The sequence below is a fragment of the Brassica rapa genome, chromosome A07 (genome assembly GCF_000309985.2).
Source record: "Brassica rapa cultivar Chiifu-401-42 chromosome A07, CAAS_Brap_v3.01, whole genome shotgun sequence".
NCBI classification, from domain to species: domain Eukaryota; kingdom Viridiplantae; phylum Streptophyta; class Magnoliopsida; order Brassicales; family Brassicaceae; genus Brassica; species Brassica rapa.
In genome coordinates, this window is record NC_024801.2 from 844,529 (window position 1) to 866,789 (window position 22,261).

Sequence of the window (22,261 nt, forward strand, 5' to 3'; positions counted from 1 at the left end):
GTGAACCATGAGACATATTAAGCTGCTCTACCTTTCTTAGAAGAGTCTTAGATTGATCAGACGAAGATTTTGGAAGAATCACATTTTTGGAAGCACGACGGTTTAGAAGCTCGACGTTTCAGAAACCCGACGTTTCTTAGCCACTAAGTTTTCCGCGAAACTTCACATCTATGATCAGAATATTATTTCAGAGATATTATAATTTGGAAGCATGACGGGAGTAAGCAGGACGGGAAGCAAGCACGACGGGAAAACCCGAAGTTGGTCGAAAACCCTAATTTCGGTTTTTCGAAATTATTGGAAGAAGCCGGAGGCTCGGGAAATATTTTTAGAGGATCTCAGTATTCATCTGGAGTTTATTAAAAATATTTAGAGAATCAGAACGGGAGCGGAAAAATATTCGGGATTGATCGCGGGACGAAAATTTACCAGAAAGACCGAAATCGCACAAATCAACCGGGAAGCTCGAGGTGGCCCTATCTGAGAGATCAGGACGTGCTGTCCTTCATCCAAGCATCTTAGTGTCTCCGTAGCACGATATGTCTCCGCAGGATGAAGCCTCACATGCAGCATGACACCCAAAGCACGACATGACCTCGTCTTGACACCCAGAGGCCCGTGTGTCGCGATGCATGAGCTCCAGCCATGCTGAATGACATCTGGACGTGGTGCTGGCTTCTGGCATGCAGAGGAGTCATGCATGGTGACATTTGGACGCCCGTGTGTCGCCGCGCATGCGACCGGAAGCATGCGGGACGACACACAGGCGATGGAGTGGCACCATTTCAATGGTTGGCCATATCTATATAAACCCAGCTCCCCCAGCTCGTTTCATTCATTCCACACACTCAAACATCACTCTAAAACTTGGGCTAGAGAGAGAAAGTGAAGTAGAAAAAGGAAGTGAAGGATTTGGAGCTGTTTTGAAGAAGTTAGAGCATTTTTAAGAGCCATTGTTCTACCGAAAGTCCGAGAAGAAGATCCAGAAGTCCGAGGAGGTTCTGTCCAAGTCCTGATTCGTCCATACCAGTCCATTGAAGACAGAGGCATTGGTTTTTGGCTAGGCTTTCTCCGATCAACCAGCTGCAAGAACACTGTGAGTTGGTTTGTTTGAGTTCCACTTGGAACTTAGGATAGATCGAGTTGCATATAGAGTAATAATATCACACTGATGCATGATAGAGTCCTAGGGTTATTTTTATTTATGAATTGGACTCAGTTTAGCATGGGCTAAGCTGAGATATAATGGAATTAAGACTGAGTTATAACCTGACTAGGACTAGGATGAATGATGCATCAACCGGTATAGTGTGATAAATTATGGCGTAGCTGAATTGTTAGGATTGAGATGCATGTTTTCCTTTATTTATTTATGGGTAGTTTAGTAATGGAGTAGACCTGCCTTAGAGATATTAGGACTATTGAATGCTTGGTTTGGTAGTGATTGTTGTTGTGCAGGGATGGTATTGTTCAGGCGATCTTAGGCCATATAGGCCGATTTCCTTCCATGTCGAGTTTAGTACTACCAATCCTATGCCATATAGGCTGGACTACGAGTACTGGTGTTAGTGTCGTAGACTCCTTAGTGTATTTAAGTTTGTGGTAGGAGTCTTGGTCTTATTAGGATTAGTGTGTTGTAGCCGACAGTATGAGCGTAACCCGTCCATACTAGGCTTGTTTAGGGGTGATTAGTGTTTCCTCAGCCTCGTACCCAGCGGGTTTAAGGAAACCCCTTATTCGTTGGATCGGGAAGACTCAGAGAGACGGGATCATGGCCTATGGCTGAGTTATTACACGACGGTGTAATGTGGCAGTGACCCGAAGGACTGTGGGCTGTCGCGCGGTGACCCGAAGGACTGTGGGCCGCGGTCGGTTGAAAGTTCCTTCTTCTGGCCTTTGTGGTAGGGAGATAGGATATTGCCGATGTTGAGGAGGAACACGAGATCACCAGGGCCCATGTTAGAGTATTGAGTTTAGAGTTAGAATAGTGTGTCGAGTTAGTTTTATTGTGTCGTCTTGAGGGTGAGGAACCCTCGAGATAGTGTTAGCACCGAGATACGGTGTTGATCGAGTCTTGATTGTTAGATTAGGGATCCGTTGAGTAGATGGTCGTTTGGCCATGTCTATTATTAGTATTATTAGATTAAGGTCGAGCATACCTTAATCGGTGCGGTTTTGGGGATTAGCCTTAAAGCTTTATTTTCTGCGCTTAGGCTAGATTGATTGTTATTTTTGGGTTGTCTGAGCTAGCTACTAGGTTTAGGTATTTAGGTATCCAGCTCACTGAGTGACCTTCTGTTACTCACCCAACTCTCGTTGTCCTTTTTGCAGGAGTTTAGTTTGTAGGAGATTAGACGCGTAGGCCACCGGAATAGATTTGCAGTGCATTTGGCTACGGTTTGATTTTTATACGATTTATGTTTCCGTTGCGTTTTATCGGATTTGGGATCCCTAAAGTATTGCAAATATTCTTAAAAGTCTTGGATTTAAATCTTAAAAAAATTAACGGGTCCAATATGATATTGGTTTAGTCCGAACCAACACAACGTTAGGTCTTGGTACGGGTTGAAAAGCCTTAAGCCTCGATCTAACGGAACCGTTAACTCATGGTACAGGTTGCAAAGCCTTAAGCCTTGATTTAACGGGACGTGTTAGTGGATGAACTAGTCTAGGTTGCGGAATAAATCTGTGACTCGGACCGGATCGTCCCTAGCTCGTCACGTAGCGCTTCCGGACCATGGTGTTGGGTTGGACGGTCAGTCATGTTCTTGTTTGATTGTTGGCTGGCCGGTTGGCCTTTCATCTCCAATCCTTGGTGTTGGTTGGTCCGTCGGTCATGTTCTTGTTTGATTGTTGGCCGGTGGGTCGACCTATGCCTAGGACGGTTCGGGGGTGTTACAGAGGTGGTATCAGAGCATGGTTACGATTATGCTCACTGGTTCCCGTGGTTTTTCAAATGTTTTCAATGTTTTTCGAGTCAAAAGGAGTCGCCAATGCACTCTTTAGGAATCCGGTCGTGTCCAATCGTTTAGGAGGGGTAGGAGAGATTTTATTTTATTATTAGCTTGTTGTCTAACCCATATATATTGCGACATGATTCCGCAGGTTGCTGTACTGGTGTGGTAGGGTGGAGATTTGGAGTTACGGAGGATTTCGACGTTTCGCCTAGTCCTATACTTGCCGATCTTTTTCAGCCGCATGAGTTTGATCAGATCGTACCAGACATGTTTCCGACACCTATCATCATTTCTGATGATGACACCGAGCCTGATGATGCGGTTCCGACACCCTTTATTGTCATTTCTGACGATGAGACCAATGCGGATGATCTTGTTCCGCAGATGCCTACGGTAGCACCACCGAGCCCCATCACTATCTTGTCTACGGGTACTACTGGAGATACGCCGAGTTATGATCCTGCTGAGGATCAGGGCACTTCGCCACCTACTCCAGATGTGTCGACACCATCATATGGTCCCTTACCTTTGTCTCCGGGATTACCCGATCCTACTCTCAGCCCGACGATTGACATACATTATGAGATGGGTCTGGAGGGATTTTACGATCTGCCGATGGAGAGTATTGGTGACAGCCATGATGATCCATTACTTTACTATCCAGACATCATGATTCCTGATGAGCCAGCAAACTATCAGTCCATGGAGAGCGTTGGACACCCTGATGACGACCCATTCCTTTATGATCCAGACGTGATGATGATGGACCAGCCACTTCCTCAGCCGGCGGACTTATCTTTTTCTCATACTATACCTGCGAGTGGAGAGCCTTCCAGCTTTCCACCCATGGAGCCATCCACGACCTACTCACCATTATCTCAGCCATTCTATGACTACGGAGAGCCTTCCAGCTTTCCGACGATGGAGGTACCCAAGACTGAATTACCATTTTACCAGACCACTTATCAGACCGGAGGGCCATCTAGCCTTCCAGCGATGGATGCATCTTTTGATCTTGGAGGATCTGCTTCTTCTGGTGATCCTTACGCACCTCAGTCCTATCGATGTTTTTGGTGTCAGAGCAGGATATGTGGATCCACACGGATTCCCATATCATACTTATCTTGGTAGATCGGATCTGTACCCGAGGTGTTTTACTTGTGGAGGCATAGCACATTCGACTGGCGTGTGCACGAGCTACGACGAGCCAGCAGCGATACCCTACCTACACAGTGCGCAACCAGCAGGGGATTCGTCCGAGTGGGGCTACTGCCCCAACTGCGACATGTTGCTTTATATATGGCGTTCTTAGACGTGTAGGACCGGGTAAGTAGGGTACAGACTTTTTGTGGTGATATAGCGGTGTATAGACTTTTGTAGTGTTTTGTGACAGCTGATGTCTTTTGTTGTATGATATATCATCAGTAACGATAAAGGATGTTTTTCTGTCAAGTATATGTATATATTTGATGGGAGGATATGTTTTATAGTGAAGGTGGTTATCATTTGCGTTTTTCTATTTAGTAATTACGTAACCATATCATTCAAGTATGCATGTTCTTGCATATTTGAATTATGTGGTTTACAAGATGAAAAATAGTGATCGCTTGGACATATGGTTTTACAAAACATTTACAACTGTTTAAATATCACACAAATCGTTGGTACAGTAGAGTCTTAGTTTTTAGGCCGCATTTTTTTAGGGCTGGTTAGTGGAACATAGAATTGCTAGGTTGTTGGTTAGAATTGCGGTTAGATTACCCGGTTAGAATCGTTAGGTTGCTGGATAGATTTGGTAGGTTGCTGGTTAGTTTTGGATTAGATTGTTAGGTTAGTTGTTAACTAACTTGCATGTGAAGTGTTCTTTTGAGTTGCAGCTTGTGTGTTCGTTGATCGGAACTTTAAGGAATGGAAACCTTAAAGTGAAAAGAGTTCAAGGCTAAAAACCCAAAATGAAGAGAGAGAGATTTAGAGGGACTGGACAGTGGTATGGACTGGACAAGTATGAGAAAGACTTCGTTGAGAAAGGACTTCATCAGTTTTGGGAAAAGAAAGGTTTCAGTGATCAGAAGCAAAGATGGTGCGCGTTATGGCAGAGTAAATGCAAGAAGACGATTCAGTATTCATCAAGTGAAGAGTTTTGTGGCAACTTTGAGAAGGAGACTCATGGGAGAGCAGTAGATACGGTGAAGCAATATGAAGATGAATTCAGCATGAGAGTGAAGCGATATGGAGATGAGTTAAGAATGAGTGAAGCATGGGAAATCAAGAAGTGAAGGACGGATTCAAGACTAAAGGAATGCTTTGAGATGTATCAAGACGGAGTGAGTTCAGAACCAGAAGTTTGGGTGGAGACCAGAGAAACCGAAAGGAGGAAACCAAGGGCAAACCGATAAAGAAGCACATCAAGTGATCAAGACCGCGAGACAAGTGATCCAAGGAGAAATTTTCATCAAGGGGATGAACATGTCGTGAAGCTGAGCCATTGGACAACTAAGAATGCGAGGACGAATTCTATTAAGGGGGGAAGAATGTGATAATCCGCCCTTCGGGATAAAATGGTTGAGCAAGGGAAAGTCAGAATCTGGAGCCAAGCTTTTGGGAGATTACATATTTGGAGTAATGTTGAGTTTTGATCACACAAAACTTAACAAGGTTCGGAGAAGACAGAAGATTGGTCGAGCATCAACTTGATGATCGAACCGCGGGCGGTACGAACCGAGAAGTTCGAAGTAGGATGTGGTCGAAGAATGGATCGTGAGTGAACCATGAGACATATTACGCTGCTCTACCTTTCTTAGAAGAGTCTTAGATTGATCAGACGAAGATTTTGGAAGAATCACATTTTTGGAAGCACGACGGTTTAGAAGCTCGACGTTTCTTAGCCACTAAGTTTTCTGTGAAACTTCACATCTATCATCAGAATATTATTTCAGAGATATTATAATTTGGAAGCATGACGGGAGTAAGCAGGACGGGAAGCAAGCACGACGGAAAAACCCGAAGTTGGTCGAAAACCCTAATTTCGGTTTTTCGAAATTATTGGAAGAAGCCGGAGGCTCGGGAAATATTTTTAGAGGATCTCAGTATTTATCTGGAGTTTATTAAAAATATTTAGAGAATCAGAACGGGAGCGGAAAAATATTCAGGATTGATCGCGGGACGAAAATTCACCAGAAAGACCGAAATCGCACAAATCAACCGGGAAGCTCGAGGTGGCCCTATCTGAGAGATCAGGACGTGCTGTCCTTCATCCAAGCATCTTAGTGTCTCCGTAGCACGACATGTCTCCGCAGGATGAAGCCTCACATGCAGCATGACACCCAAAGCACGACATGGCATCGTCTTGACACCCAGAGGCCCGTGTGTCGCGATGCATGAGCTCCAGCCATGCTGAATGACATCTGGACGTGGTGCTGGCTTCTGGCATGCAGAGGAGTCATGCATGGTGACATTTGGACGCCCGTGTGTCGCCGCGCATGCGACTGGAAGCATGCGGGACGACACAAAGGCGATGGAGTGGCACCATTTCAATGGTTGGCCATATCTATATAAACCCAGCTCCCCCAGCTCGTTTCATTCATTCCACACACTCAAACATCACTCTAAAACTTGGGCTAGAGAGAGAAAGTGAAGTAGAAAAAGGAAGTGAAGGATTTGGAGTTGTTTTGAAGAAGTTAGAGCATTTTTAAGAGCCATTGTTCTACCGAAAGTCCAAGAAGAAGATCCAGAAGTCCGAGGAGGTTCTGTCCAAGTCCTGATTCGTCCATACCAGTCCATTGAAGACAGAGGCCTTGGGTTTTGGCTAGGCTCTCTCCGATCAACCAGCTGCAAGAACACTGTGAGTTGGTTTGTTTGAGTTCCACTTGGAACTTAGGATAGATCGAGTTGCATATAGAGTAGAAATATCACACTGATGCATGATAGAGTCCTAGGGTTATTTTTATTTATGAATTGGACTCAGTTTAGCATGGGCTAAGCTGAGATATAGGCCGTGTTCGTTTGCTGGTCGCTAGCGTCAGCGACCAAGTTCAGCGACCAAACGCTGTTCGTTTACCGGTCGTGAGTTCAGCGACTGATCTCAGCGACCAAACGCTAGCGATCAGCGATTTAAAATTTTGGACGCTGGAAATTTCAGCGGTGCGACCAAAATCGTGCGACTAGAAATTTTTTTTTTTTTTTTTTTTTGAACACTCGAAAAAATAAAAAAAAACTTAAAAAGACAAAACTACCCTAAATATATTTACAGAATCACAATACATTGCCATTAACCCTAATACAAACTCACGCCAAAAAAAAAAACCAGAAACTTCTCTCTCTCTCCCCGATCTATTTCCTGCGGCCATACTTCTCTTCTCTGCTCAAGCTCTCTTTCTCTCCGATCTATTTCCGGCAGCCACAGAGAACCTTCTCTGCTCAAGGTCTCTCTCTCTCTCTCTCTCTCTCTCTCTCTCTCTCTCTGCGTTTTGTGTGAGGATAATGGAACCTTTAGATTAATTAAGTTGACTGTTGGGTTTTTTGATTCTTGATATGGGTTGCTTTTAGATTTAAGATTTTGATTATCAAATCTTTGTTTTTAATCCGATTATCAGACATGGGTTTGAGTTCCTGTGAATGTTTTCAGACATGGGTTTGAGTTCTTTTTGGTATGTGACGAAGTGTTCTTGCATTTGCTTTCAAGTAGTTTATAGTTTGGTCTGAATAAAGCTTCGATGTTTGGAACAAGAGTCAAATTTTGTGTGCTTTTGATAGATTGTTGTTTCAGTTTAGTAGTAGTGATGAAATATGTGTCTGCAAGTCTCATCATTTATGTCTGTATTATCTTCTCAGGTTGGACATAAATCACAACAAGACAAGATAAGAAGAATGGCTGATGATGTAAGTGTTTTAGGCAGTTCTAGTTTCTTAGATCTTTTGTGATAGTTTTTTCTGCTAGTTTAGCTTGTTTGTCTATTGATGAGACTTGTTATTTAGAAATGGACCGATGAAGAAGTTAGGTATTTCTTTGCTCTTTATGCTGATGAGAAAAAGAAAGGGAACAGACCAAGGAGTGGCATGAATCTAGCTGGAAGAGAGTTCATCGTAAATAAGTTTGAAGAGAAATTTGGTAAGAGATGGATATGGGACAGGTTTAAGAACAAGGTTGATATTAGTAGAAAAGCATATGTCAAGTTCAAGAAGCTTACCCACAATAGAACCGGGCTTGTCTATGATGCTTTGGGAAGGTTGGAGATGTCGGATGCTTGGTGGGATCAACGCATTGCGGTAAGTATCTTTCTCTTAGTCTTCAGTGCTTTAATAATGTCAGTATTAGAGTTCTCTTTCTGCTTAGAGTGAAAAATATTAGACATTGAATCAGTATTAGCTTGAAAAAAATATTAGACATTGAAAAATACTGTATGTTTCAAATATACTAATTTTTTTCTTCTTAAACAGGAATGGCAAGGTGCAAGAAAGTATAAGACCAAAGTGCCTCCAAACATGGATGTGTTTGAAGCAGAGTTTGGTGCTGTTACTGTAACTGGAGCAGAAGGATGGTGTGCTCAGCAAGGAGAAGCTAGCTTAGATTCTAGAGTAGATGTAGAGAAGGATGACGAGTCTGATTCAGTTGACACTGGGATGCCAGCACCAAGAGAAGGAACAAGTAGAGCTGGAGGTTCAAAAAGAAAGCGTAAGGAATTTGATCAAGAGCCTTATGTTCTAAGGAATGCAATTCTGGCTGAGAAAAATAAGATAGCAGAAAAGATGGTAGAGATAATGGCAGAGGATCGTGTGGTGTTGCAGCAGGATCGCAAATTCCGTGTGCACTCTGTGTTGGAGATACTTAATGAGCTACCTGGAATTATAAAGTGGTCACCATTTCACATTGCTGCAGTTAACCATCTCAAAGCTGTTGAAGAAAACAGAATGGCTTTTATGTCTTTCTCTAGTGATGATGATAAGATTAGCTATCTTGAAAATATGATTGGAGTTAAGATATATGAAGGATTGTAGTGTCTGTTTCAGTATGACTGTTTTAATATGACTCAGATTGTAGTGTTTCTTTTAAGTATGACTTTTGTTTCATTTTTTTGGTATGAATCAGATTGTAGTATTTTAATGTGATAGTACCATTATTCTCGTGTCTGCCTGCTCAAATTGGAAGTTGGTTTTTTTTAATGTGATAGGAAGTTGGGTTTTTTTTTTCTGTCTCGCAACTTATATATATATATGTGATTTTAATGCTTTGCAGATGGTTAGGTGGTACTTGGATGATGATGATGAGGATGATGATTATGAGGAAGAGCATGAAGTTGATGTGCTTAAGCCAGAGAGATTGCTTCATAGAACAGATCGAGGTGCTGGATGGAATCATGTTCAGCAGCTTATGCACGGGTCAGATCAACAGTGCTATGATATTCTTCGCATGAATCAGAGGACATTTCAAGATCTGTGTAAGATGTTAGCAACGAGATATGGGTTACAAGAGACGTTGAATGTCTATATTGAAGAAGCGGTTGCAATGTTCCTTGAAGTGGTGGGTCAAGATAAGACAGTACGGGTTATTGCACAAAGATATCAACGTTCGTTGGATACAGTCAAAAGGAAACTTGGTGAGGTTTTGAGTTCTCTCTTGAAATTTGCTGCAGATACACTAAAACCAGAAGATGGTGAGTTCACAAGAGTATGTCCTGCTTTGAGAAATGATGATCGATACTGGCCATTTTTTAAAGACTGTATTGGAGCATTGGATGGAACTCATATCTCAGTCCGCCCTCCTAAACGAAATGCAGAAGCATACAGGGGCAGAAAACAGGAGCCAACCATGAATGTCCTTGCTATATGTAACTTTGATATGAAGTTCATATATGCTTATGTGGGTGTGCCGGGTAGAGCCCATGACACAAAGGTATTAACTTATTGTGCGAGGAATGAGCCTTTTTTTCCACATCCGCCAAATGGAAAGTATTATTTGGTTGATGCTGGATATCCCACAAGAACAGGGTATCTTGGTCCGTATCGTAGAGTTCGGTATCATCTCGATCAGTTCAACAGAGGAGGACCGCCAACGAACACTCGAGAGGTGTTCAACCGGAGACATTCAAGCTTGCGATCAGTGATTGAGCGGACATTTGGAGTGTGGAAAGCAAAATGGAGAATTCTTGACCGTAGGCATCCAAAATATGGTTTGATCAAATGGATAAAGCTAGTGACGGCAACGATGGCTCTACACAACTTCATACGTGATTCACATCGAGAAGATAATGATTTTGTGCATTGGCAGAGAAGAGAAGAATATCATACTCATGGTGATAATGATGAAGAAGAAAGAGATGAAGAGGAAGATGAAGAAGAAGAAGAAGAAGATGGTGATGGTCATGGTGGACATATTCCATATGAGCCGACTGGTGATAGAGCCATGGAAGGTTTACGTGATCATATTGGTAATGAGTTGAGTAGAGGATATCGATTACCTTATTAGTTTATTTGATTTGAATTTGTACTGATTATTATTATAAGTTACTCGTATGATCACTCATAAACAAAAGTGAACTTGTACAAGGAAAAATATAAGAAATTGAAACGATTAAACATATTGCATCCATGGTGTGATTTATTACACTTTACAGTTTTAATGATTTAGCCACGTTTTTGACGAAACCTAAGTACACAAGAGCAAATGTATGTCAAAAGTAAATATTTGGTCGCCAGCGATACAGAAACGAACAGCATAGCGACAACCGCTGCGATCAATCGCGCGACATAGAAACGAACAGCATAGCGACAACCGCTGCGATCAATCGCGCGACCTTCAAACGAACAACTATCAGCGACATCATGTCGCAGTCGCTGGTCGCTGACTCTGGTCGCTGACGCTGGCGACCACGAAACGAACAGGGCCATAATGGAATTAAGACTGAGTTATAACCTGACTAGGACTAGGATGAATGATGCATTAACCGGTATAGTGTGATAAATTATGGCGTAGCTGAATTGTTAGGATTGAGATGCATGTTTTCCTTTATTTATTTATGGGTAGTTTAGTAATGGAGTAGACCTGCCTTAGAGATATTAGGACTATTGAATGCTTGGTTTGGTAGTGATTGTTGTTGTGCAGGGATGGTATTGTTCAGGAGATCTTAGGCCATATAGGCCGATTTCCGTCCATGTCGAGTTTAGTACTACGAATCCTATGCCATATAGGCTGGACTACGAGTACTGGTGTTAGTGTCGTAGACTCCTTAGTGTATTTAAGTTTGTGGTAGGAGTCTTGGTCTTATTAGGATTAGTGTGTTGTTGCCGATAGTATGAGCATAACCCGTCCATACTAGGCTTGTTTAAGGGTGATTAGTGTTTCCTCAGCCTCGTACCCAGCGGGTTTAAGGAAATCCCTTCTTCGTTGGATCGGGAAGACTCAGAGAGACAGGATCATGGTCTATGGCTGAATTATTACACGACGGTGTAATGTGGCAGTGACCCGAAGGACTGTGGGCTGTCGCGCGGTGACCCGAAGGACTGTGGGCCGCAGTCGGTTGAAAGTTCCTTCTTCTGGCCTTTGTGGTAGGGAGATAGGATATTGCCGATGTTGAGGAGGAACACGAGATCACCAGGGCCCATGTTAGAGTATTGAGTCTAGAGTTAGAATAGTGTGTCGAGTTAGTTTTATTGTGTCGTCTTGAGGGTGAGGAACCCTCGAGATAGTGTTAGCACCGAGATACGGTGTTGATCAAGTCTTGATTGTTAGATTAGGGATCCGTTGAGTAGATGGTCGTTTGGCCATGTCTATTATTAGTATTATTAGATTAAGGTCGAGCATACCTTAATCGGTGCGGTTTTGGGGATTAGCCTTAAAGCTATTTTCTGCGCTTAGGCTAGATTGATTGTTATTTTTGGGTTGTCTGAGCTAGCTACTAGGTTTAGGTATTTAGGTAGCCAGCTCACTGAGTGACCTTCTGTTACTCACCCAACTCTCGTTGTCCTTTTTGCAGGAGTTTAGGTTGTAGGAGATTGGACGCGTAGGCCACCGAAATAGATTTGCAGTGCATTTGGCTACGGTTTGATTTTTATACGATTTATGTTTCCGTTGCGTTTTATCGGATTTGGGATCCCTAAAGTATTGCAAATATTCTTAAAAGTCTTGGATTTAAATCTTAAAAAAATTAACGGGTCCAATATGATATTGGTTTAGTCCGAACCAACACAACGTTAGGTCTTGGTACGGGTTGAAAAGCCTTAGGCCTCGATCTAACGGAACCGTTAACTCATGGTACAGGTTGCAAAGCCTTAAGCTTTGATTTAGCGGGACGTGTTAGTGGATGAACTAGTCTAGGTTGCGGAATAAATCTGTGACTCGGACCGGATCGTCCCTAGCTCGTCACGTAGCGCTTCCGGACCATGGTGTTGGGTTGGACGGTCAGTCATGTTCTTGTTTGATTGTTGGCTGGCCGGTTGGCCTTTCATCTCCAATCCTTGGTGTTGGTTGGTCTGTCGGTCATGTTCTTGTTTGATTGTTGGCCGGTGGGTCGACCTATACCTAGGACGGTTCGGGGGTGTTACAGTCCTTGTCTTAGGACTTTCTCAAACTGTACCATTCAAATAACTGAAAACAGAAAAGTCTTTGGTCTTTAAGACTTGTAAGCCGTGGGTAATAAATCTTTGTCTTTGTTAAGACATGTGTAAGCCGTGGGTAAAAATCTTTGTAAGCCGTGGGTAAGGAATCTGTTTTCAGTTATAGTCTTTTGTCTTAAGACTGAGCCGCATGCTCTTATTTGCCATCCCCTAAAGCCCTTCTTTATACATGCACCACCAACCCATATTCTCGGTCCATTAGGAGATGGCATAAGTTTCTTTTAGAGGCAGCAAGGGACAATGTTTTCAGTTATAGTCCTTGTCTTAGGACTTTCTCAAACTGTACCGTTCAAATAACTGAAAACAGAAAAGTCTTTGGTCTTTAAGACTTGTAAGCCGTGGGTAATAAATATTTGTCTTTATCTAAGACATGTGTAAGCCGAGGGTAATAAATCTTTGTAAGCCGTGGGTAAGGAATCTGTTTTTAGTTATAGTCTTTTGTCTTAAACTGAGCCGCATGCTCTTATTTGCCATCCCCTGACGCCCTTCTCTATACATGCACCACCAACCCATATTCTCGATCCATTAGGGGATGGCATAAGTTTCTTTTAGAGGCAGCAAGGGACATTGTTTTCAGTTATAGTCCTTGTCTTAGGACTTTCTCAAACTGTACTGTTCAAATAACTGAAAACAGAAGAGTCTTTGGTCTTTAAGACTTGTAAGCCGTGGGTAATAAATTTTTGTCTTTGTCTAAGACATGTGTAAGCCGAGGGTAATAAATCTTTGTAAGCCGTGGGTAAGGAATCTGTTTCCAGTTATAGTCTTTTGTCTTAAGACTGAGCCGCATGCTCTTATTTGCCATCCCCTAACGCCCTTCTCTATACATTCACCACCAACCCATATTCTCGATCCATTAGGGGATGGCTTAAGTTTCTTTTAGAGGCAGCAAGGGACAATGTTTTCAGTTATAGTCCTTGTCTTAGGACTTTCTCAAACTGTACCGTTCATATAACTGAAAACAGAAAAATCTTTGGTCTTTAAGACTTGTAAGCCGTGGGTAATAAATCTTTGTCTTTGTCTAAGACATGTGTAAGCCGAGGGTAATAAATCTTTGTAAGCCGTGGGTAAGAAATCTGTTTTCAGTTATAGTCTTTTGTCTTAAGACTGAGCCGCATGCTCTTATTTGCCATCCCCTAACGTCCTTCTCTATACATGCACCGCCAACCCATATTCTCGATCCATTAGGGGATGGCATAAGTTTCTTTTAGAGGCAGCAAGGGACATTGTTTTCAGTTATAGTCCTTGTCTTAGGACTTTCTCAAACTGTACCGTTCAAATAACTGAAAACAGAAAAGTCTTTGGTCTTTAAGACTTGTAAGCCGTGGGTAATAAATCATTGTCTTTGTCAAAGACATGTGTAAGCCGTGGGAAAAAATTTTGTAAGCCGGAGGTTAGGAATCTGTTTTCAGTTATAGTCTTTTGTCTTAAGACTGAGCCGCATGCTCTTATTTGCCATCCCCTAATGCCCTTCTTTCTACATGCACCACCAACCCATATTCTCGATCCATTAGGGGATAGCATAAGTTTCTTTTAGAGGCAGCAAGGGACATTGTTTTCAGTTATAGTACTTGTCTTAGGACTTTTTCAAACTGTACCATTCAAATAACTGAAAACAGAAAAGTCTTTGGTCTTTAAGACTTTTAAGCCGTGGGTAATAAATCTTTGTCTTTGTCAAGACATGTGTAAGCCGTGGGTAATGTAAGCCGTGGGTAAGGAATCTGTTTTCAGTTATAGTCTTTTGTCTTAAGACTGAGCCGCATGCTCTTATTTGCCATCCCCTAAAGCCCTTCTTTATACATGCACCACCAACCCATATTCTCGGTCCATTTAACAATCTTGCTATAGGAGATGGCATAAGTTTCTTTTAGAGGCAGCAAGGGACAATGTTCCCAAATAAGAATCTGACAGAACACTATAAGATTAGTGTCTGTCTATGATCTTTTTTGGGATTTGAAAAACAAAAACAAAACCAAAACAAAACCAAAACAATGTTCCCAAACAAGAATCTGACAGAACACTATTAGATTAGTGTTTGTCTATGATCTTTTTTGGGTTTGAAAAACCACAAGAACGTCTATAGCAAGAACATTACAAGAACGTCTGTCTAATCTCTTGGGTTTGATAAAACCACAAGAAAACAAAAAGCTTTAAAAGTCCTGTTAAAAGAGGAAAATCGTAGTCAAATAAAAACAGTTCAAAACGGAATCCTGATTTCAAAAATCTCAAAACAAAACCGGGATAAAAGCGCTTGAAAATAAACGGGAAAGTCTAAGGACATACAGAGAAGAGAAAAGACAATCAAAAAGCTGAGTTTGTGCCAAAGGTGTGCAGAGAGAAACAGGACGACATAGATGTTTTTGATTTACCTCAGTTGAGCTATTGGGAGAGAACCACCGTAAGAGCACTCCTAAATGTACAACGGCCGGTATCAACTTGAATAGAAATGGTGTCGTTACCTGCAACACATTCACTTTAATGTACATGTCAAAATATTCGTTCTATAACTGAAATGGTGTGGATGTGAACCATACCAGGCTTAGAGCAGTTGTTCCCAGAAGCAGGAGGTACAGTTGAATAAACACAAAACCCTTCACTGTTATCACTCCACCAAAAGCAAAATTATGAGCAACCTATTATGGTACCACACAGTCGGGAAGATATAACCGTAGTTGCACAACACAGTTTCATTTGATTGCTTACCTCAATAAGGTGAAGATTAGATGCTCGACTTAGCAGAACAAAAGCAAATTCCCCAATCTGCGCAAGCGACATTCCAACCTATAGAGAAGAAAACTGTAAGGGCTCTCACTACGAGTAAGGTTTGGAGCAATGTGAAAGCAAAAAGGAAGGGTTCACTTCTTACAAGTACTGCAGTTTTGTTATTGTATCCAAAGACCTTAACAACGATTGCAACGACCACGGTCTTTATCACTATCACCAGTAACACAGCTGCTACCAGAATATCAACATGGTTCCACAAGAAGTGCATATGTATCAACATTCCAATACTAGCAAGGAACAACGCTGCAAAAAAATTGCGGATTGGTTCTACCTGAAAGGGAAGCACAGGAATGATAAGAAGAGCTCTATGTGGCAAAAAAGAGAAATGCATTTCATAAAGTCACCAACAGATATATAGCACAAAAGACACTTGTGGCATAAGAATGTTCAAATAAAATGCGAAAAGATCCACAAGTCCGAAAGAGTCAAAATTGACTTCTTACTTGTTCAAGAGTATGCTGGGCGAGATCCGTTGATGAGATCATCACTCCTGCCGCAAAGGAACCCAGCTCAAGACTTAGACCGAGCTTGTCACTACACTGAAGAAACCAAAACAATACTGAGTTTATGAACTGAAAATTTGAGATAGCACATGTGCAAACGGCCAATAGATAAGAAGAACAAATGGATCAGACTGACCCAAGCAACAAGCAAACAAAATGCTACAGCGGCCAACTGGTAGAGCTCGTTAGTCTGTCAAAGATTGACGAACGCTTAAGTTGATAAACATTTTAAAGACCAAAAACGGAAGCAAGTAAAAATATGTGTATACCTGAGAAGAAAGGCTTGTCATAAGTTTTAGAAACCAAGGTACCCAGGTACGTGACAGTACAAACAAAGCAGCCAAAAACGCAATCAAAATAGCCAACCTTGAAAGAAATTACCGCACGGTCAAAAGAAATGAAATATCAAAAACTTGGTTTCACTGAACAACAGTATAACAAGTGAAAAAGGAAGCAGGATATTGTCGACATTTTCACAGAACTTCCAGTAAAATAGAAAACATACGATTTAGCCATGGACAACATTCCTTGAACGACACCAGATGTGCCACCAAGAACCGGAAGGAGAGCAAAAAGCAAACCCACAGCACAATCCTAGAGATTCATGAAGCCATATATTAAAAATCTAATGAAAGCAACTGTAGGATACAACATACTAATAGCTGAAATCCAGTAGCATACAAAAGAGTAAGCGGAAACAGTAGCCTGTACAAATCATATTACTATGCTATTGTTTGGAGAGTGACTGAGATACCTGAAGGATAAGTGTTCCAACGGTTATCTGGCCATGTAGAGCACTTATGCTCTTTTTTCCATTAAAAATTTCAACACCTGATATAAGAATCATGGCAAGGTAAAAATAACATATGAGGATCACCCCTAAAGAGAAACTTAGGGAAACATAACTGGTACAACAAAAGAAAGGATTTAATACAGTGAGAGCACACAGAGTAAATTATAACAGTTTAGAATTACAAAAGTGATATTAGAATATACCACCGCTGTTGACGACATCGAAAGAAAAGCACCTACGAATATTCCTTCTGTTAGTTTACCACCGCATAACTGCAATGCAATGAAGAAGCAGCCAAGTCAACCCAATGCATTCCTTTTCATGATTTATACACAATAAGCCTAATAACTCATTCTTACTCAATTGCTATTACTATTTACAAACTAGAACATACCGAGGCTGTTATCCCACTCAAGCACATGAACAAAAATATTTGAAGAAGACCTCCTGGAATAGCTACTGCACGAACTACACGAAGCTGCGACCACAAAGTACAATAAATCAATGACTATCTCAAAAGTTTCAAAAGAACAAAGAAACCAGAAAAGTGTAAGAGGGTGGAAACATGCAAACCTTTGCTGCAGAAAATTCTAATCCTAAAGCAAAAAGAAGAAAGATTACACCAAACTGAGCTACTGTTTCAACCTGTGCTACACAAAAGAATATATATATCAAGTCTTGTCGACCATTAACATAGCCAGTCAATCTCTTAATCATGAAAACTTCCGTCGAAATGCAATATGAAGACAAAAAGGAGGAACTTTGAAGAGCTAAAGCTGATGTAAGCTACCTGCACCATTTCACTAACAAAGCTTAACCCACCCGGTCCAATGATAGATCCAGCCAACAGATACCCAGTAATGACCTGCCAAGTAAGTAGTACAGAAATTAAATATGGCCGTCACTGTTCGATGATTCAAAGGCCAACAAAATCAATTCTAAGCTCTTGGAAAGGTGAATACTCAAATGGTAACGGAATAATGTTGAAAGTTACAAGCTCTGCAAAGGAAGCGTGTACTCACCGGTTGACCAGCACAAGCAAATGCAATTCCACCACAAGTAGCAGAAACAATGACGACGACCAAATCTGATATCAGCCTACAAATATATCCAGTTAAGAGAGGCGTCCCCAACAAAAAACGGTTAGGTAGATTCTTACAAATGATAAATGATCAAAGACCTTTCCTTACGAATGCTATATTTACCTTAAATCTAGCTGCAGTACAGGGTACTTGGACTTTGGATTGGACATGATAAAAACGTTGTCCTGGATTGGAATTGAAAATTCACAATTCAGGAATGTTGTCACAAACGGGTAGATAACAGGTGTACATTCTCTCTTAACCAATATATAGTACAATTCTTCAAAGACTATGAAAGCTTACCTTCCTATCTATCAGTCTTGGAGTATCTTCTACGCCATTCTCGTTATCCAAATTAAAGAATGATCTAGCATAAAAGGCACTGATTATATTACCGCCTCTGAAACAAAGCTAGATAGCAGCCACAACTTTCACAAATCGAGTCCAAAAAGGGTAAAGCAAGCATGATTATAAAGAGACTCACTTCTCCTCCTTGGTCTTGGTCTCATTTTTCTTGGGCTTCACTCGAGCAACAGTTTCCAGAACAGCCTAAAGAGCAGAACAAATGGTTTAATAAAAAGAAGGAAAAAAAAACAAGAAAGACTGAGTAGTGTACCGTCTAAAAGCAATAAGGCCACAAATGAAGTGGCGAAAACAAAGATTACAATTAACCAACCTGCTGATCAGCAACGCTATTATTAAAGCTTCCTGGATCAGGAACTGCAAAAGCAAAACAAGACAAAAGCAATTCACAAACCACTTATTCAAAGAGTTCAAATAACATCTTGTATATCCTCTAGGACGAGACCAGACCAAGTGATATAATCCAAGAGTTTTAAGCACTATGCCATTGGTCAATAACTTTTATCATCTCAATATGCAATTCATTAAATTCTATAAGCCATGAGTAATCTAAAAACTCCAATGCAGATGTGAGCATTAGCTAAAATCAATGATAAATCCCTAAGGAGTAGAATCAATTTTCACCAAATCTAAAACTGAAAACAAAACCCTAGTGTAGCAAACGAACCATCGTTCTGGTCATTCTCCGGAAACTCCTTCTCAAGTGCCCTATCGATCATATCGGCGAAACTGTCCTCCTTAGGTTTCGCGTTCGTCGCATTGGACTCGGCGGCGTTTCCGTTGATCTCGCGTGTGGCAACTGACTCAGTCCCGATATCGGACTCGGCGGAGAAGGCAAGATGGAAACTACAGATCAGGAGAAACGCCAGAAACCTCATCGTTTCCACGGAGATGAATTCGCCGATTTTACACCGCCGCATCTCAGTGACGGTGGTGGCGCGGCGGAGCGATTAAGAAATAGAGAGAGAGAGAGAGAGTGATTGTGAAAGATAGATTCTGCTTCCTTCTTCTTCTTCTCTCTCTTTCTGGTGGTTAGAGAGCGAGAAAGAAAACAGATCGAAGGAAAATTAATTAATACTATTAAAGTAAAAAGGGTAACATTTGCTGAATATGCACATTAAATACGTGTAAATTATATTCAACTGTTATCGTTTTTTTTTTTTTTTTGCTTGTACTAAATAGCTTAATTTTGGTGAAGAAACCAGCAAATTTTCATTTTATTTTAATAAATAAATGATATCTCATTCAACTTTAATGTTACTGAATGATACATGGAGATAATAAATAATACTCCAAGTAAAAATTTTTAGATTTTTTTCTTGTTCCACAAAAATAGATTTTCTATATTGTTAAGGTATTTTTTTATACTTTTAAAAAATATTAATTGAGAATATTTGAATTGATAAAATTTCATTGGTGGAAAGTTGTTGAAAAGTGTATAATAAAGTAAAAAAATTAAATTATAAATGTTTATTAAATTATTAATAAGCGTGCATACTATAAAAATTTTATCAATTCAAATATTCTTTTGATCTTACTTTCGGGAACAAAGAGAGAGTATTCTTTTGATGGTACTACGGATGCTACAACTTTAGGATGGTGCTGTTGATCATCTGGACTAAAAAGGATGACAAAGAGGAATCCCAAGCCCTTAATCTTGAACTGTACATAGAGTGATAGATTACTAACTTAGATTATAGAATGTTTTAGTCATTTATTTTTATAGTATATATATAGTTGAGTTGGTATACAATGTTTGCTAGCTGGGCCGGGAAATGTCCAGTGTTTATCAATTGGCATACAGTTGCATATGAGCTGAAAAGCTTTGGAAGTCCAGTTCCTCGGATTCGAGTTGATCAAAACAAAAAGTATATATATGAAGCTGGTTTTTATTATTCTTGATGAATAATTTACACATGTAGTCACGATAAATGCATGGTTTCGTGTACAACTCTGTGATGATAGTACTCTACGTAACACTTGGATCAACTGTATACAATTCTACATGCAATACGATAAGATTTTCAGTAAACTTTGCGTTTACATACTTAACCCTTATTACAACCTTCAAAAGAATATTGTGAATATTAAACTCTAAACCTAATTAATACTCAAACATTTGTCCAAGGAATTTTCACAAGATAAAACAAGTTATATCATAAATAATTTGTACTTGGCTATACAAAAATGATACGTCTTTAAAAAATGGGTATTGTCCCACTAAACTCAATGTGCCGTCACGGTTGAATCCGCTTGACCACCAAAATAGATTTGTCGGTGTGATTTTTATAAATCCCTTATATATTAACCGAGAAACAATACAACATTGTTTTGTAGACACGTGTCACCATAAAAATGAAATTCAGAATTCTTAGAGAAATAGGTTGGTCCATCTTATTTACATTATACTAACTATTAAATTGATAAATAGCATACAGAAGAATATTATCGCACTTTCCTTAAAAAAAGCTACAAAATTTTCTAATATGATTAACATATATAAAAGAATTAATGATTATGAATAATAAATATTTGATAAGAATTTTAGTATCTTAGCTCTTTTTTATTTAATTTGACATTATTAAAAGATATTAAGCAACCACATTAACTATATAATAAAAACATGATTTTTATATGTTATATTTTTAATGGATAATTCTCCTAAACAGACCATTTTCAAGTTTTGATCACAAAAATAGACCATAAGGAAAAAAATGACCAAAATGTTTCATTTAATAGGTAAAAGAACCATAATACCCTAGATATATATATATATATATATATATAAAATTATAGTTTAGATTATATTTTTTAAATTCGAACTTTTTATAATAATTTTTTTATAATTTTTTTCGAAATTTTTTTTAATAAAATTTTAAATCTCAATCTCAAATCTCCATCTCTCAACTCTAAACCCTACGGTTTTGATTAGTTAATCCTAGGGGTATAACTGTAGATCTCTTTAATGAAACATTTTGGTTATTTTGATCCTTAGGATCTGTATTTGTGACATAAACCTTTTTAGTGCTATTCTAGGGTATTTCCCATTTAATTTTTAAAACGACTATAAATTACTAAAATAGTTAAATGTCTCATTACTAAAATTTTGTCATCAATGGTTTAATTTTTTTGGTGATAAAAAAATACAAATGATCATAAATTGTATGAATATGACTAGACATTCATATTATATTTTAATATTTTTTTAAATTAAATTATATAGCATAGAAAAATACTCAAGTATGATAATTTCTAAATTTGTATTAAAAAATATTAAAATCTTATTATTTTAATTTTAAAATTTGCATTCAAAAAATCGCACATTAGAAAATTTGTGTTTATCGTATGAATATGATTCTAAATAATAAATATTTATATTAAAATATACTATATATATATATATCCATGTCATTAAAATTTAGTTATATACTATATAAAACAAATAAAATAATTTTGATTTATTTACCAAAAAAAGTATCATAAATTAGATGTATTGTTTCGATTTATATGCTCACTCTGATTTAATTATATACATAATAAATAAATGAATATAAATAAATAATAATATATAAAATTTATTTTTATATATAACATAATTGTGCGGGTCTTAAGTCATATGATAATCTAGAATACTTATACACTAATCAGCATCCCAACCATTATATAAGAAGTTGTAAAATATGAAATACATATTTATAAAATATCTAATTCAAAACCAAGAGCGCCCATAGAAGTGAGATAGATTTTTAGCTTAATCCCGCTTAGACTCACATGGACTTTTCCATTGTCGGATTGAGCCATCAACCAAACATATTTTAGCTGAATTAATTTATTCTATTTCTCGAGACTTATTAATTAAACAATTAGATAAAAGAAATGTTATTCCTCAAATCTGTTTTCAAGTAGGTGAGTAGATCGAAACCCAGAACAACTCTTTTTTTTTGCTTAAAACCCCAAGAACTACTTATAGACCTAACTTTAACAACAACAATACAAAAGAAATGTACTAAGCACACAATACAAAACGAAGCATGATGGTCTAACTAACTCCAGCGAATATAACTTATGAGCGAGTGGTAAGGAAAAACACTTTCCTTGTAAAGAAGAAAGAAAATTCACATTAATTAGGTTAGAAGAATCATTAAAAGAAAATTCAAAACTTTTGATCACATG

The 22,261-nt window shown here is 39.2% G+C and overlaps 3 protein-coding genes and 1 pseudogene across 7 annotated transcripts in view; 2 read left to right on the forward strand and 2 right to left on the reverse strand.

The window, feature by feature from the left end:
- The first annotated feature begins 270 nt into the window (after positions 1-270).
- Positions 271-5,341, forward strand: LOC117126759 (cell surface glycoprotein 1-like). Its single transcript, XM_033275803.1, has 2 exons — positions 271-1,096; positions 3,106-5,341. Exon 2 carries the CDS (start codon positions 3,225-3,227, stop codon positions 4,086-4,088), a length of 864 nt encoding a protein of 287 aa, XP_033131694.1. The 5' UTR covers positions 271-1,096; positions 3,106-3,224; the 3' UTR covers positions 4,089-5,341.
- A 693-nt stretch (positions 5,342-6,034) lies between these two features.
- LOC117126756 lies at positions 6,035-10,580 on the forward strand. 5 transcript variants are annotated; one of them, XM_033275791.1, is made up of 4 exons: positions 6,047-7,378; positions 7,788-7,835; positions 7,932-8,222; positions 9,190-10,580. In XM_033275791.1, the coding sequence occupies exons 2-4, from the start codon at positions 7,824-7,826 to the stop codon at positions 10,417-10,419; spliced, it is 1,533 nt and encodes a 510-aa protein (XP_033131682.1). In that variant the 5' UTR covers positions 6,047-7,378; positions 7,788-7,823; the 3' UTR covers positions 10,420-10,580. The 5 variants fall into 5 exon arrangements, with proteins under 5 accessions (XP_033131684.1, XP_033131682.1, XP_033131681.1 ...); XM_033275793.1 differs by lacking the exon at positions 7,932-8,222 and having other exon boundaries at positions 6,035-7,378; XM_033275790.1 differs by lacking the exon at positions 6,047-7,378 and having other exon boundaries at positions 7,649-7,835; positions 9,190-10,573.
- Positions 7,420-22,261, reverse strand: part of LOC103849266 (K(+) efflux antiporter 4) — a 94,297-nt gene continuing 79,455 nt past the window's right edge. The window contains exon 17 of the mRNA XM_033275798.1: positions 7,420-8,281. The gene's annotated coding sequence lies outside the window, so the exon portion shown is untranslated. The remainder of the gene's footprint in view (positions 8,282-22,261) is intronic.
- Positions 14,781-19,318, reverse strand: LOC117126761 (annotated as a pseudogene).